The sequence below is a fragment of the Scyliorhinus canicula genome, chromosome 1 (genome assembly GCF_902713615.1).
Source record: "Scyliorhinus canicula chromosome 1, sScyCan1.1, whole genome shotgun sequence".
NCBI classification, from domain to species: Eukaryota; Metazoa; Chordata; class Chondrichthyes; order Carcharhiniformes; family Scyliorhinidae; genus Scyliorhinus; species Scyliorhinus canicula.
Genome location: NC_052146.1, coordinates 230,110,163 through 230,127,371, shown reverse-complemented (window position 1 = coordinate 230,127,371; position 17,209 = coordinate 230,110,163). Strand labels below are relative to the sequence as shown.

General features: G+C 47.1%; 1 protein-coding gene across 2 annotated transcripts in view; it reads left to right on the top strand.

Annotated features, from left to right (window-relative positions):
- Nucleotides 1-11,118: 11,118 nt before the first annotated feature.
- Nucleotides 11,119-17,209, top strand: part of papolg (poly(A) polymerase gamma) — a 54,981-nt gene continuing 48,890 nt past the window's right edge. For both annotated transcript variants that reach the window (XM_038809191.1, XM_038809181.1), the window contains exons 1-2: nt 11,119-11,299; nt 11,907-11,969. In XM_038809191.1, coding sequence (XP_038665119.1) covers nt 11,283-11,299; nt 11,907-11,969 — 80 coding nt within the window. In that variant the 5' untranslated portion in view covers nt 11,119-11,282. The remainder of the gene's footprint in view (nt 11,300-11,906; nt 11,970-17,209) is intronic.

The following is a 17,209-nucleotide window of genomic DNA, read 5'->3' as shown; positions in this document are numbered from 1 at the left end:
GTTGAGTTGCGGGTAGTCGGCGGCTCGATCAGCAGTGCTGGAGTGGCCCCGTGATGACTGTCCGCGGAGGTCGTAGTCGTCGAGGTGAACATCGGGTGATGGCCAAGGTGGCGGACCCCGTTGATCGCACGTGGCGGGCGATGAAGAAGATGCCGTCCAAGATGGCCGCCCCCATGGGTCGCATGTGGCGGGCGGCGAGGAAGATGTTGCCCAAGATGGCGGCCCCCATGACTCGCACATGGCCGGCCGCGTGGGGGAGGATTGCCAAGATGGCAGCCACCATGAGTTGCACACTTTTTTTTCATAGAATTTACCATGCAGAAGGAGGCCATTCAGCCCATCGAGTCTGCACTGGCTCTTGGAAAGAGCACCCGACCCTATCCCCATAACCCAGTAACCCCACCAAACACTAAGGGCAATTTTGGACACTAAGGGCAATTTAGCATGGCCAATCCACCTAACCTGCACATCTTTGGACTGTGGGAGGAAACCGGAGCACCCGGAGGAAACGCACGCACACACGGGGAGGATGTGCAGACTCCGCACAGACAGTGACCCAAGCCAGAATTGAACCTGGGACCCTGGAGCTGTGAAGCGATTGTGCTATCCACAATGCTACCGTGCTGCCCATATCGGGTGGAGGCGGAGTCGGCAGACACGCTGCAACTTTGCGGGGACTGCAGGCCGGCGAGTTGGGGGAGCGATTGTTCTAGACTGCGGGGGAGTTAGAGGGTTTTGATTTTGCCAGGCATACTTTGGCATAATGTCCTTTTCGACAGCTGCTGCTGCAGGTCGCGTTGCGGGCTAGGCAGTGCTGCCGTGGGTGTTGGGGCTGGCCACAAAAATGGCACGCTGGCGCTCCATAGTGGATGGGTGGCCGCGCGGTGCAGGCCTGGGGCAGTCGCTGGTCAGGGGTCCACGATGGGGTTGCTTGGTCTGCGGGGAATGAGTTGAGACTTTGAAACGCGACCTCCATAGTGGTTGCTAGCGCTACCGTGTCCTCCAAGTTCTGGGCCCCCTTTTCGAGTAGTCGCTGGCACACATAGTTAGACCAGACCCCTGCAACGTACACATCACGGACAGCGAGTTCCATATGCTGGGAGGCAGTTACAGCCTGAAAGTTGCAGTCCCAAGCAAGAGCTTTTAAGTCACGCAGGAAGTTCTCTAGCGACTCTGCGGGGCGCTGGCAGCGGGTAGCGAAAATGTGTTGCACGTAGACCTCATTCACCGGCCGCACGTATAATTGGTCGAGCATGGCGAGGGCCTCGGTATACGATTCGGTACAGTTGCGTTACGTAGAGATGTGATGGCTCACTCGTGCGTGCAGTCGGCTGAGTTTCTGCTCCTCTGTAGTCTCGGAGGTGGTCGATGCAGCCAGGTAGGCCTTGAAACACCGAAGCCAGTGTAGAAAGATCTCCTTCGCCTCTGCAGCCTGCGGGTCGAGTTCTAGTCGATGAGGTTTGAGGGCTGATTCCATAGTAGTTTTCTTAAGTCTATTAAATTGATGTGACCATCAATTCACTCGAGACACGATTGTAAGTAAACTGTGGTTTTAATAGACTTACAACTGAGTCTGCCTGCGACCAGAAGAACTGAGGGCAGGCTCGCAAGGCTACAGCACTTTATATTTCTGGTAGTGGGAGGGGCCATGGGCGGAGCTGTGGGCGGAGCCGTGGGTGGAGCCCTGTACAAGCTCCTCATCTCCCCTTGTGGGCAGAGCCGCGCAACGGTTCACAGACAGAGCCCACAAGGACATAATACTATACAGTGTGAATTACATGAAGTACATTCACCACATTAAGGCACCAAGAATTTGCAGGGTGCACCTCCAGAGGGGCTTGGCACTACCCAATTTCCTCATGTATAATGGGCGGCCAATGTGGAGAAGGTGTTGGGATGGTATAAGGAATTGGATACCTTATGGGGAAGGATGGAGGCAAGTTCATGCAAGGGATCAAAAAATATTTTTAAGTGAACGTAGGTTTTGTTTTTTGTTTCAAATCTGAGAAACTATTTAAATCTGCACCATATTATTGTACAACTTCTCATGTGGTAGGTTTCAAAAACTGTTGATATGTTTTAACTTGACGACTTGACTATGACAACTGAAAATTTAGTTGGAAAGAAAAGCCAGAGCTTTTCGGACTACGAACAATGGAGATTCTTGAAGGAGGACAAAATGTAAATAACATTGTCTCCTTACAGTCCTGCAGAAGGGATCATCAAATACTGTTACTCTTCTGGCCCGGTCATAAGATAGACAAAGTGCCCCAGAGCTTTTGCTTTTAACTCTTACTGTCCTTGTAACATCTGATTTTTAAAAAATTTGTGCTTATCATTATTATATTTTTGCCTTGCTTACTTCAATTATGTTATTCGTTTATAATTGTCTTATTTAAATGCTGTGTTTTGATGTTTCAATAAGACAGATGTTTTGTATAGTTTAATGGAAAACATTTATTAACAAAAATGTTATAAATACAAAACTTTGATACCATCTTAATATTTAACATTAGCATCTGCAGAATGATGTTTCATTTATAAACTACTTCAACTTGGGTGGCACAGTGGTGCAGTGGTTAGCACTGCTGCCTCACGGCGCCAAGGACCCAGGTTCGATCCAGACCCGGGTCCCTGTCCGTGTGGAGTTTGCACATTCTCCCCGTGTCTACGTCGGTCTCACCCCCACAAACCAAAGATGTGCAGGGTAGGGGGATTGGCCACACTAAAATTGCCCCTTAATTGGAAAAAAAAATTGGGTACTCTAAATTTCTTTTAAAAAATAAAGAAAAAAAGAAAAACTACTTCAACTTTTCCAAATTTCTCATGATAAAGTATATTTTTTCACTTTAATACAGCGGTTCTATTGTATTTCTGCAAATAGGGAAAGGAGGCGAGAGGAGAGGATGCGAGGCAGGGAGGGAGGGTTCAATGTCCAAAAGTAGCAGCTGCCAGGCAATCTCTGTGGTGACTCGAGACAATACACTGGAGACATTAACAACTAAAAGGGGTTCATTAGCAGTTGGCAAAGGCAACTATATCCAGGCACAGAGGAATGCTGGACAGGTCTGAACTCTCCAGCACCGGAGTCCACACTACCTGGGCCCCTATCCCCGTCCCTGCATTTTCGCTCTCCTGGTCGGGACTCGCGTATTCCCGAACGATTGGTCACGTGGACCGTAAAGCCTGTCCCCTTAAAAGAGAAACGCTACCACGTCCCCCTCCACCAGGTCCCTCATTACATTTCACAAAGTAAGCTAAATACAAATGCTATTTACAAGGTCGACAGACAAAAGGGAAAACAATCTATCACATTCTGTTTGTCCGGGGACCTTTGAGTCCTCGCGAACCTTAGTTCCCCAGCCAGCTCTCCTGTCTCCGAGGTAGTGCAGAAAATGACAATTCCGGTGACTTTACCTTTTCTGTAGGGCTGTTCACCTAGTCAGCTCAGACCTGCACCGCTGGTGGGGTGACTGAAATTCCTGGCTCCCTCTGCTCTGGAACAGTAACAGGAGCGCAGGTGGAACCCAGCTGATCCGGAATGGGAGATTCCATCCCCGGCTCCTCACATGGTCACAATGTTTCCACACAATCTGCCATTGACACTTACCACATATGATACAGGTCCTGATTGGGACATGATCAGACCAGCGAACCAAATTGGGAGGCGAAATTCTGAACTAGAATCAGGTCACCCACCTGGAATAATCTATCACCCTTTTGTGAGGTATGTCGATTTTTCTGCGAGGACCTATGTGCCTCCACCTAACCAGCCAATTTTGGTATTATCAAGTCCAAACAAGTTCTTTGGTGGCAGCCTATAAGCAATGCAGCAGGTGTGAACCCCACTGGTAGCATGGATAGTTGTGTTGCAGGGGAGTAGAAGTTGGCCAGCTGATGACATAATGGCCGGTCTGATCGCTTCCTCACAGCAGTTTTTAAAAGTTGGCACGGCCCTTTCTGCCAACTTATTGGATGCAGATCCCGAAAGTGCTGTTAGGTGAATTGGACATTCTGAATTCTCCCTCAATGAACCGAACAGGCGCCGTAATGTGGCAAATAGGTGATTTTCACAGTAACTTCATTGCCGTTTAATGTAAGCTTACTTGTGACATTAATAAAGATCATTATTATAATATGAGGCTGTCCTTGTATGCCAAACTCAGTTTGTCTGAACAAAGCATTGGAAATTGTCCCCAGTAAAAGCGGTACCATTATCGGACAGAATGGCTTCTGGAAGGCCGTATATGGCGAAGACCTGGTGTAAGTCATCCACAGTAGCAGCCATAGGGTCGTAGTTCCCATCTCTTTTATGGATAGCCATTTGGAATGAGCGTCTACCAAGACAAGAAACATCCTACCCAAGAAAGGACCTGCATAATCGACGTGCACTCTGGTGCATGGGTGACCCAGCTACTCCCAGGGATGGAGATTGACCGAAGGAGGTAATGATTGTTGAGTCTGGCAGGGAATGCAGTGCCGTACCACTTCCTCAACAGTTTTGTTGATTCCTGGCCACCAGGTATAACTGTGAGCCAGTGTCTTCATCATTGTTTGGCCTGGATGGGCGCTGTGTAATTCTTTAAGAGGGGTTCACTTGCTGGGGTCAGAACGATGACTCGAGAGCCCCAAAGGATACTCCTCTTTGCCGATTAGTTCATCCCTGCTGGGCTGGTTTAGCACAGGGCTAAAGAGCTGCCTTTAAATCAGACCAAGGCAGGCCAGCAGCACGGTTCAATTCCCATACCAGCCACCCAAACAGGCACCGGAATGTGGCGACTCGGGGCTTTTCACAGTAACTTCATTTGAAGCCTACTTGTGACAATAAGCGATTTTTCATTTCATTTTTCATTTGTACTGTTCAGACTTCTCGTGGAGCTAACCTGTTGGTATCTTCCGTTTCACCTTGGATAATACGGTACTCGCTTTGTCCAATTTTGTATATGTCCATATGACACCGGCAAGGTGTCCAAGACCATTGCGCCAAGATGATTTATTGGGGTACTGGCGGTGGCGCAACCTGCTTTGGCAAGGGGAGTCAACTCAATGCATCCATATTGGAGATTTGGGTGCCTGGCCTATGTTGGAAAGAGTAGCTGTAGGTTGCTAGCAGTAAGGCCCAAAGTTGCATCCTGCAGAAGCAATTAGGGCTATTGACTTATCCTCTCTCAAAAGGCCAAATAGCAACTTATGGTCAGATACTATGATGGATTGCCGTCCGTCAACACATTGGTGGAACTTTTTAAAAATAAATTTAGAGTACCCAATTCATTTTTTCCAATTAAGGGGCGATTTAGCATAGCCAATCCACCTATCCTGTACATCTTTGGTTTGTTGCTCGTTCTGGGTGAGTGTGCTCAACACTCAATTTGGCTCTGTTTCGTTCGTTAGCTTTGGAGTCGCCAGGTATCGTTAAGATACCGCCACAAGTTTCAAGGTCAAGTTCAAAGCAATAAAACCATACACCAATTAGTAAGTTCAAACAAATGAGTTTATTATAATACAATTATAATCTACTCATGCACACGCTAAGATGACTAAATTATTCCTACCACTAAATAAACCAATACTTATCTTAAAGGAACTGCCGGATCAGGGGACAAGGCCTCTTGCTCTGCACTGGGTCCGCAGACTTCAGGTTGGTACGGGTTAAAAAGGGGTCAGGAGTGTCTATCTCTGGTAGCGATCGTTGCGAGACACTTACGTGCTGGCGGCTGCTGTCCCAAACCTCTCCTCTCTCTGGGTCAAGGTCCTCTTCGGTAAAAGGCTGGTCGAGAGGGCTGGTCAAGAGAGGAGGGCTGGTCAAGAAGAACGAACTAAGTTTGGGACCTGTCTTTTATAGGTCCTAGGGCTTCGCGCCCTTTTGGGCGGACCCTCTATCTGCTGGGGATTGATTGGGTCTCTTCCCTATCGATTTGTTTGTATCCCCCCAATACTGAGGTTGTCCCTCGGCTACTGGGCGGGCCTTCAGGTGCTTTGTCTTCGAACCCCGCTGGTGCCGGGGTGTCTGGTATCCTATACAATGTTGCAATCACTTCCCTATTTGTGTCCATTGTTCCTGGGATCGTTCCATTACCATGTTAACTGTCCCGGAGATTGCCTCATTAGTATGCGGAACGTATGTTTTGGTGCTGTCTGCTCTCTTAGCAGACAGAATATACATTGGCTTGTTGCAGCCTGCTTGTGCTGCAAACTTTGTCCATTTTACCCTGCAAGCTTTGCGTTCCTCCATTTTGTATTGAGGGAATGGCCAACTTCGGTGGCTACAGGTTGTGGGGGCAAAACCCACGTAAACACAGGGAGAATGTGCAAACTCCACACAGACAGTGACCCTGAGCCTGGATCGAACCTGGGACCTCAGCGCAGTGAGGCAGCAGTGCTACACACTTCGCCGCCGTGCTGCCTGGTGGAACTTTTTAAACACCATGGATGATGTCAGTCCCTCCTTTTCCTTTTGGGCATAATTTTGCTCCACCTTAGAGGGTCCTCAAGGCAAAGGCAATTGGCCATTCTGATCCGTCCTTCATCTTATGGGATAATAAGGCCCCTATCCCATATGGTGAGATGTTGCATGTTGAGAGCAATTGGTTTCCCAGGACGAAATGAACTAAGAGGTTCAAAGTCTGGGAAGGCCCTGGGTCCAGATGGATTCCCAGCAGAATTTTATAAAAAGCTCACGACAGAGTTGGGGCCTCTCTTAGTGGAAATATTTAATGATTTGGTTAATAAGGGAGAGCTCCTGCCCACGTTGGCACAAGCATCAATTTTGCTTATTTTAAAGAAGGATCAGGATCCAGAGGAGTGCGAGTTGTATCATCCAATATCGCTTCTGATTATAAATGCAAAGTTGTTAGCCAAGATGCTGGCAATGCGCTTGGAGGGTTGTGTGCCGGAGTGATAGGTGAGGACCAAACGGGGTTAGTGAAGGGGCGACAGTTGTCATCAAATGTTAGACGGTTATTAAATATGGTGGTGATGCCCCGAGGGGTCAGGAAACGGAGGTGATAATATTGATGGACGTGGAGAAGGTGTTTGACCGGGTTGAGTGGGACTACCTGTTTGAAATGTTGGGGAGGTTTGGTTTTCGGCCGGGGTTGGTGGTTTGGGTTAAGATGTCATACAGAGCTCCCACGACTAGCATATGCATGAATAATGCAAGTTTGGGTTTTTCTGTTGGCATCAGGGAACGAGGCAGGGGTGTCCACTATCCCCCTTGCTTTTTGCACTTGTGATTGACTCATTGGCAATGGCGCTTAGGATGTCAATGGGGCGGAGGTAGAGAGAGAGGGGAGTTGAAGCATCAACTGTCCCTGTATGCAAATGAATGTCACGGATCTGATGGATAGCATGGATATGATTATGGGGGTATTGACAGAGAGTTTGGGGCATTTTCAGAGTACAAGCTTAATGTGGGAAAGAGCGAGGTGTTTCTGGTCAATGCTCGGATGCAGGGGAGCAGTTTGGCGAAGTTGCCATTTTGGCTGGTCAAATCAAGTCTTTGACATCTGGGAATAAGGGTGGCTCATAGTTGAGCTCAGTTACATAAATTGAATTTGGCTAATTTGGTAGAGGAGGTGAAGGAGGACTTCAAAAGGTGGGATGTTCTTCCGCTTTCATTGGCAGGAAGGGTTCAGATGGTGAAGTTGACAGTTCTAACAAAGCTTCTGATAGTCTTTCAGAATCTCCCGATTTTTGTGTCCAAGTCTTTTTTTGGGAGTTTAAATCAGTTGATTTCAGATTTTATATTGATGGGTGAGTTGCCTTCGATTAGAGGGACAGGCGGAGGGGAGGGTTTGCTTTGCAGAATTTGTTACATTATTACTGGGCGGCAAACGTGGGGAAGGTTCGGAAGTGGGTCATGGAGGAAGGATTGGTATGGGAACTGATGGAGGAGGCTTTGTGTAGAGGGATGCATTTGAGGGCACTGATGTTGCCACCTTTTCCATTCTCGCCAATTAAATACTCCATGAGCTCAGTGGTGGTTGCATAGCTGGAGCCTGGAATCAGTGCAATTTTAAAATGTTGCTGTGGGTGTTGATTTGTGGTAATCATAGATTTATTCCAGCATGGTTGGATTCAAGGCATGAGAGCGGGAGGGGATAGAGAGGCTCAGAGATTTGTTGGTGGAAAACAGATTTTGTGAGTTGGGAGAGTTGGTGGAGAATTTTCAGTTGCCAATGGATTTCGGTATCTGAAAATCAGGGACTTTGTGAGGAAGGAGCTGACCGCATTTCCAAGGTTTTGTTGCTTGCAAAGATTGTGTCTGAGGAGGAGATAGGGCACGGTAGGGTCTCTGGTATTTATGGGGAGTTAATCAAGTGGGGGAGGCCTCAGTGGAGGAGGTAAAACTGACGTGGGAGTGTGGCCTGGGGGTGGTATTCTAGGTGGGGGTTTGGAGCGATTGTTTTTCAGTTTTTTTGGTAAGGGTGAAGCCCGATTGGACAGTTTCACACAGGGAGCAGTAAGACTGGTGGGAACAAAGTTATAAGAATTTCAATGGAAAGAACAACGGTCGGAAGCATGCAAAAGTCAGAGATAATGGAAGAGCGAATAGTAGATTTTTGAGTGGTGATGAAACACAAGAGGGAGAGCCAGAGTATAGAGACAGCTTCATTAAGGTACTGATCACAGAACTGAAAAACATTAGTTGAGGCGATGAGAAACTGAGCTGGGTAAAATGCCAAAACGTAGCAGCACCTTTAAGCAAGGGTTATGTTTATGACAGTGTGGGAAGGGGAAATAGATTGGTGCTCAAGGGAAAGGACAGCGCAGAGGCAAGGTTAGAGAAAGCTGAAGCAGTAGACATGGGTGAGAAGAGGGTGAAGGGGAAGGTAGATTGGAAAGTCTGTTTGTTTAAGAGGATTTTGGAGACATTCTTGTTCTTCAAATGATCTTTCAGTGAACAGGAAAATAATTTGGCGGTGAAAAGGCAGCAATGGTGGACCTGCAAAGTTAGTGGACAAAACTAGAGGAAATAAAATATAAAGTTTAAGTTGGCAAGTGTGAAGTCATTCTTTTTGGGCCCAAGAAAGTTAAGTTAAGGTTAATATTGAGAAACTAGGAACTGCGGAGGGGAGGAGCAGTGAAATCCATGTACTCAAATCATTTAAAGTTAATAGGCAGGTCCAGCAAGCAATCAAGAAGGCCTTTATCTCAAGGGGGCTGCAGGGGAGGAAACTGTGCCTCAGTGGTAGAAAACCTTGATCAGACCTCAGGTGGAGTACTGCATTTATTTTGGTTCAGAAGGACATATTTAAGACAGGGATGAGGAGGAATTTCTCTGAAGGTAACAAATCTGTGGAATTCTTTACTGCGGAGGGCTGGGTTGTTAAATATGTTCAAGGCTGAGTTACATATGTTTAATTAGCAAGGGAATCAGGAGTTGCAGGATTAACACATCAGATCAGTCAAAATCTCACTGAATGGAAGAGCAGACTTTCTGGACCAAATGGCCTATTTCTGTTCATATGTCGCATTGCAAATTCACCAGCATCTGACTGCAGTTTAGATGGTTAAAATACGAGGACAAGTTGCATATACTCGCATTCCCTCCAGATTAAATTTTTTAAAGATGTCTGATCAAAGTATTTAAAACGTGAAAAGGGTGCATTGTTTTGCACTGCTGTCTCGGTGCTGAGGACCCGGGTTCAATCCTGGCCCGGAGATCGTGGATACTGAAACAATTAGACCTTCCTAGACTGAAAGCAAGATCACCTTTATTCGGTAAGGATAACAGGGATACGGAGCTGAGGTAGTGATCCACCTCAATGATGGAAAAGGTTTAAGGAGTTGAATGACCTGCTCCTGTCCTATGTTCTTCACTAAAAATTATGTGGAGATAAAGGCATTGGACTGGGGTGGGCAGAAGTCTTACAACACCAGGTTAAAGTCCAACAGGTTTTCTGAGCACAGCTCCTTCATCAGGTGAGTTAAAAAGAAAGCAAGCACTCACATTTATTTAGCCTTTCACAGTGATGAGACCATCAATTCACACGACACAGGGTTAGAAGTGAACAGTGGTTTTAATCGTCTTACAACAGAGCTTGCCTGTGACAAGATGAACTCCAGATGAACTGGCAGGCAGGCTCTCAGCATCAACCTTTATACTTCCGGTTAGGGGGAGGAGATGTGGGTGGAGCCAAGGGTGGAGCCCAGTACAAACTCCTGTACACTCCCAGTGCATCTCCCACAGAGCAGCGCAACTGCTCGTGTGCCGAGCTTTCAGAGACATAGTACAACATGTGTAATACAGTGTGAATTACGCTCCTGTGATTCACCACACACAGCCTCAGGACAATCCAAAGTATTCCCCTATCAATCAAATACTTTTGAAGCGTCCTTATGGCACACATGTGGCAGTCAATGTGAACACATTAAAAATCCCACAAACAACAAAATGATCAGAGAACTTTTTACAATTATGTTCGGCAGGACAACTCACCAGGTCTCCTTCACACAGTGGCACAAGATCTTTTAAATCAACTGCAGACGAAACTCACAATACAAGAACAGTGCCTCCAATGTAGCTCTCGCTCAGTACCGCATTGAGGTGTCAGCCAACATTTTGTCTTTAAGTCTCTGGTATGAGACATGACACCCCACAACCTTCTGACTCAAAAGTGACAATTGGGCCACGGCAGGAAACCCAGGATGTTAATTCACTTTTTTTTAAATGATGAAAGACTTTCTGCAAATAGCAATTCCCCATTTGCACAGTCGTTGTCAGACTCATGAGCTCCCACTGTCACTGATGTGGAGATGCAGGCGTTGGACTGGGGTGAGCACAGTAAGAAGTCTTACAACACCAGGTTAAAGTCCAACAGGTTTGTTTCAAACACGAGCTTTCGGAGCACTGAACCATTCACCTGAGGAAGGAGCAGTGCTCCGAAAGCTAGTGATTCAAAACAAACCTGTTGGACTTTAACCTGGTGTTGTAAGACTTCTTACTGTTACTGAGCGGACTGAAGATTTGAGAGCGCGCCCCGTTCGGAATAACGGAAGGCACGTGCACTGTTCGGAATGACGCGATGTCGGCACTGAGCAAAATGTCGCGCCCTGTGCGGAATGACGCGATGTGGCAGGCGAGGCTGTGCGGAATGACGGAGGGCGGCAGGAGCGCGCGGCGCGCGATGTCTGCCGGGGCTGCTGGGCCGCCATGTTGGTGGTGGGTTCGGTATTTATGAGGTTTCAGGGGAGGTGGTGAAAGAGTAACTGACTGGACATTGCTGGAAAAGAAAGAGTAAATCGATAAACACGGAAAGGGAGTCGTGTTCCGTGAGGCGATGAAAGAAATGTCAGCGTAAGTGATAGTTCTGTGGAGCGGGTAGATTTCCGGCTGTTGCTCTCAGACAGAGCGCTTCCAGCCTTGGCCTAAAGTCTCCTCTTTCTATCGTGGGCCCGGCCTCTCCATGGAGACCCGCCCGTCTGCTTCCTGCACAAGTCCTGGAAAGCCAACTAACTGGACCTGGGGAGTATATGATTAGGCCTCAGCCTCTTCATCCCTCGGCTTTGTACCCCAAATAAGAAAGTAAACACAGTTTGAATGTATTATTCCGTTCCCGACCTATTTAAATTGCCGTGTGGCACCGTTCTAAATGATGAACAGCCGCGTAATGAGCACAAAACACTTGTGAAGCTTCAAAAATGCGATTTAATGCTCCCGGCTGTAAATGTATCGATTTGGGGACAGTACCTTTAACTTTTGATCGTATTTAGAATTATTAATTTGTACACGCCCTGTGTACTTTTAAACATGTTTTGCAGTTGAGCAGATCTTTGTAACGTGGGCAGCCCAACCGGCTTTGTTTTTACATGTTTGAATAGCGACACTTGCGCGCCTATCTTATTTACGTCGGAAATCAAACCTCTTATTTCAATTTTTTGATCCAAGTACTTTATAACTACAGACTTTTGATGTCCAGTGGCGGAGATCTGTCTCCCGAATCAATGACTGCGCTACTAAACACAGGGTTAGTATACTTTATCTTTAGGAAGCATTAACAATTGTTTAAAGGACAGTTTTAAAAAAAATTTTGAAACTCCTCCGAAATATTTGATGAACTTGCCGAGAAATTTGTCGATTGCTGTTATTACAGAAACTTGCACACTAATGAAGAAAAATGTATGTTGAAGTCTAATTTACATACCTGATTATAGAATCATATAATTTACAGTAAGAAGTCTTACAACACTAGGTTAAAGTCCAACAGGTTTGTTTCAAACACTAGCTTTCGGAGTACTGCTTTGAAAGCTAGTGTTTGAAACAAACCTGTTGGACTTTAACCTGGTGTTGTTAGACTTCTTACTGTGCTCACCCCAGTCCAACGCCAGCATCTCCACATCACAGAATTTACGATGCAGAAGGAGGCCATTTGGCCCATCGAGTTTGCACCAGCCATTGAAAAGAGCACCCTACTTAAGCCTCCACCCTATCCCAGTAACCCACCCTAATGTTTTTTGGAAACTAAGGGGCAATTTAGCCAATCCACCTAACCTGCACATCTTTGGACTGAGAGAGGAAACTGAAGCACCCGGAGGAAACCCATGCAGACATGGGGAGAATGCACAGACAGTGCCCAAGCCAGGAATCGAATCTGGGACCCTGGAGCTGTGAAAAAACAGTGCTAACTACTGTGTTGCCTGATTGGGATGTCCCAATCTAAATTTGGGCACCAGTGCATTGAGATATTTTTTCATGTAGTGGAGAGGGGAACAAATGTACTATGATCATGCTGGGTATTTTTATTTATTTATTGTTGAAATATATTCAGATCAAATGAAACAAACTGGTGAAAAAAGTTTGCTTTTGCACTGAGCATGTTCTGTGCATGCATATCATAAAAATACTCGTGATTTGTGATTTTTCCAGCGTTAATAGTGGGGGTTGAGTGTGAACCTCTGCAATTGGTGATTTTCATGTGCCGGGGTGCACAAGTACAATTTTTACTTTGGAATAATGTTAGTTAACATTCTCCAGTTGCTTTGAAGGAGACCAATTGTTCATCACCTAGGCCGATGTGGTCTTGTATAATAACCAAATCTTGATCTGCGGTAATAAAAACAGGAAATGCGAGAAAACTTCAGCAGGTCTGCCAGCATATGAGGAGAGAGAAAGAGTTAACATTTCAAACCTGCATGGCTCTTGCAGATCCAATTGCAAATATTACATATGAAGTCCTGTTGGAAGGGTGGATGAAGAGGCACTGTGTTTGTAGCCTGCTTGTTTCTATAGAGAATCTGTTCTCTATAAATATTGAGATTGCTTGATGATAGATTCAAATGGTGAAGTCTATGTGGGGTTTTTCCCCATAAAATGGGGTCCAACTTGCAGTCTTTTGGCTTTCACAATGTCTTTGTATCTGAGTTTGCAGCATCCTAAGGTGCAGCTTCCCAAGCGGAACTGGCTGTAGAATATTGTTGTTGGTATGCAGGAATCATCCATGTGTTTGTCATATTGCTAACTACTTTTTCTATTAAGAATGAACTACCAAGAGTCCTTGCTACATGTGTGATGTACATAATTAACTGTGGGTGCAATTCTTAAAGTCTGATATTCAGGCTCTGACTGATGACTTCGACATCAGAAAATATTTGGGCAATTAATTCCAATTATATCATTTGGACTTTAGCAGACCAGTTAAATGCACTTCCTCCTCTGCCTTTGCACAAATGTGCAGTTAAACCACAACAATTATTCTACACTTCTCCATTGGGTACACTGTTGAGGTTCCTGGAGATTCCAATCAATTAGAAATCTCTGACCTGACAATTTTACACGGATCTCCCATAAAAACCCTTTGTAAGTTGCTGAATGAGTTGTAACTGGGTTTTGAGCGGTATGCCAAATTCATAATTATTGCTGTATAACCCCTCTGACCCTGAAACAAGGATATATTTTGGAATGTCAAATTTCTCATTTCTGAAAACATTCCACATTTTTAAAATAAGCAAAATGCTGTGGATGCTGGAATCTGAAATAAGAACAGAGGAGTCCTGGAAAAACTCAGCAGATTTGGCAGCATCTGTAAGGAAAGAAAGAGTTTTTTCAAGTCCTTTTGGCTCTTCAGAATTAGAGGGAGAATGTGTTGGATATTAAGTGTAGCCATGAGTGATTGAAACAAAATGTAGCAATTTTAAGAAACAAAGACAGATGGCCTGGTGGGGGAGGAGGATTTTTGCATTAAATAAATACATGTATGGGATATTTACAAAGAGGGGGGCAGTTAAAGATGGAGGAGAAAGGTCAGACTGAAGCAGCCAAACCCAAATGCTGCAACGTGCCTGGAAAATTAGGCTGCTCCTCCAGCTTGCGCCAGGCTTCACTGGGTCATAGAATTTACAGTGCAGAAGGCCTTCTGTACAGATGGCCATTCTGCCCATCGAGTCTGCACCGCCTCTTGGAAAGAGCACCCCATTTAAGGCCACACTTCCAACCTATCCCAGTAAACCCACCCAACCTTTTTGGATACAAAGGGCAATTTTTAGCATAGCCAATCCACCTAACATGCGCATCGTTATTCTGTGGGAGGAAACTGGAGCACCCAGAGGAAACCCACGCACCCAAAGCGAGAACGTGCAGACTCCGCACAGACAGTGACCCAAGCGGGAGTTCGAACCTGGGATCTTGGAGCTGTGAAGCAACTGTGCTAACATGCTGCCTGAAGCATTGCAGCAGGCCAAGGACTGACGTGGGCATGAGAACAAGGTGCTGACTTAAAATGGCAAGCAACTGGAAGGTTGAGGTCATAATAATAACCTTTATTATCACAAGTAGGCTTACACAAACAGTGTAGGTAGTGTGAAAAGCCCCCAGTCGCCACACTCCGGCGTCTGTTCGAGTACACCAAGGGAGAATTCAGGAATGTCCAAATTACCACAGCACATCCATCAGGACTTGTTGGAGGAAACTGGAGGAAACCCACGCAGACACGAGGAAAACGTGCTGACTACGCTCAGGCAGTGATGCAAGTGGGGTATCAAACCTGAGACCCTGGCGCTGTGAAACAATAGTGCTAACCACTGTGCTACCGTGCCGTCCATGCTTGTGGACTGAGTGAAGATGTTCCGCGTAGTGGTTATCCAGTCTGCGTTTGGTCTCCACAATGTAGAGGAGACTGCATTTGGAGCAGTGAATACAATAGACCAAATTGAAGGAAGTGCAAGTGAAATGCTGCCAACCTGAAAGAAGTATTTGGGGCCTTGAATGAGGAGGAGGTAAAAGGGCAGGTGTTGCACCTTCTGCAATTGGAAGGGATGGGGAATTGAGCGTGATGGAAGAGTGGACCTGGATTTAAAATCTTAACCCATTCTCCTTCTCTTCAGTTCTGACAAGGAGCCAAAAGGACGCAAGGTTAACTTTGCTTTTTCTCAAGGATGCAATGTTTTTTTTTTTAAAATAATTTTTATTGAATTTTTCAAAATACAAACATTTTAACCCCCCCTACATTTACATTTAAATTATAACAAAACAAAGTCAAACCCCCCTACTTAACAAGAAAAAGAAAAAGAATCCCCCCCCCCCCCCTACCCGCGCATCCCCCCCTCCCCCCCCCCCCCCCCCCGCCGGCGAACCGACAGTCAGACCAACTTATCATTTCTAGCAGCGTCCTCGGGCAGGCCTTGCCCGTGCCACCGCCGCTACCGTACTTCCTTCGTCGTTTTCCCCCCCTCCCGCCCTCCCCTCCCCTCCCGGGTTGCTGCTGTCATGGCCTCAGTTTCTATCTCTGATCCAAGAGGTCTAGGAAGGGTTGCCATCGCCTGGAAAACCCCTGCACCGACCCTCTCAGGGCGAATTTGATCCTTTCCAATTGGATGAAGTTTGCCATGTCGTTTAACCAGGTGTTAACACTCGGAGGCCTTTCGTCCCTCCACTGAATCAGGATCCTCCTCCGAGCCACCAAGGACGCAAAGGCTAATATTCCAGCCTCCCTCGCCTCCTGTACCCCCGGTTCCACCCCAACCCCGAAGATCGCAAGTCCCCATCCTGGCTTGACCCTGGACCCCACCACTCTCGACACCGTCCCTGCCACCCCCTTCCAGAACTCCTCCAGTGCCGGACATGCCCAAAACATATGTGCATGATTCGCAGGGCTTCCCGAACATCTAATACACCTGTCTTCACCCCCGAAAAACCGACTCATCCTTGTCCCCGTCATGTGGGCTCTATGCAGTACCTTAAATTGAATGAGACTTAGTCGCGCACATGACGACGACGAGTTAACCCTCTCCAGGGCGTCTGCCCATGTCCCGTCCTCTATCTGTTCCCCCAGCTCTAACTCCCACTTATCTTTCAGCTCCTCTACTGGTACCTCCTCCACCTCCTGCATAATCTTATAGATGTCCGAGATCTTCCCCTCCCCGACCCAGACCCCTGATAGCACCCTCTCACTCACCCCCCTGTCGGGGAGCGCGGGGAACCCCGCTACCTGTCGTCTGGCAAATGCCTTCACTTGGAGGTACCTGAACGTGTTCCCCGGGGGGAGCCCAAATTTCTCCTCCAGCTCTCCCAGGCTCGCAAACCTCCCCTCTATAAACAAGTCCCTCAGTTGTCTAATACCCGCCCTCTGCCAGCTCTGGAATCCCCCTCCTGTGTTTCCCGGCGCAAATCTGTGGTTCCCTCTTAGTGGTGCCCCTATCAGACCTCCCACTTCCCCCCTGTGTCGCCTCCACTGCCCCCAGATCTTGAGGGTGGCCGCCACCACCGGGCTCGTGGTATACCTCGTGGGAGGGAGCGGCCATGGTGCCGTTACCAGCGCCCCTAAGCTTATGTTGCCGCAGGACGCCCTCTCCATGCGCTTCCAGGCTGCCCCCTCCCCTTCCATCATCCACTTTCGTACCATCGATGTATTTGCCGCCCAGTAATATCCGGAAAGGTTGGGTAACGCCAGCCCTCCACTATCCCTACTCCGCTCCAAAAGACCCTTCTAACTCTCGGGTACCATGTGCCCACACATACCCCATGATACTACTCGTTACCTTCTTGAAAAAGGCCCTGGGGAGGAAGATGGGCAGACACTGGAACAAAAACAAGAACCTCGGGAGGACCGTCATTTTAACTGACTGCACCCTCCCTGCTAGCGACAGCGGCACCATGTCCCACCTCTTAAACTCCTCCTCCATCTGCTCCACCAGTCTGGAAAAGTTCAACTTGTGTAGGGTCCCCCAGTTCTTTGCCACCTGCACCCCCAAATACCTAAAACTTTTAACTGCT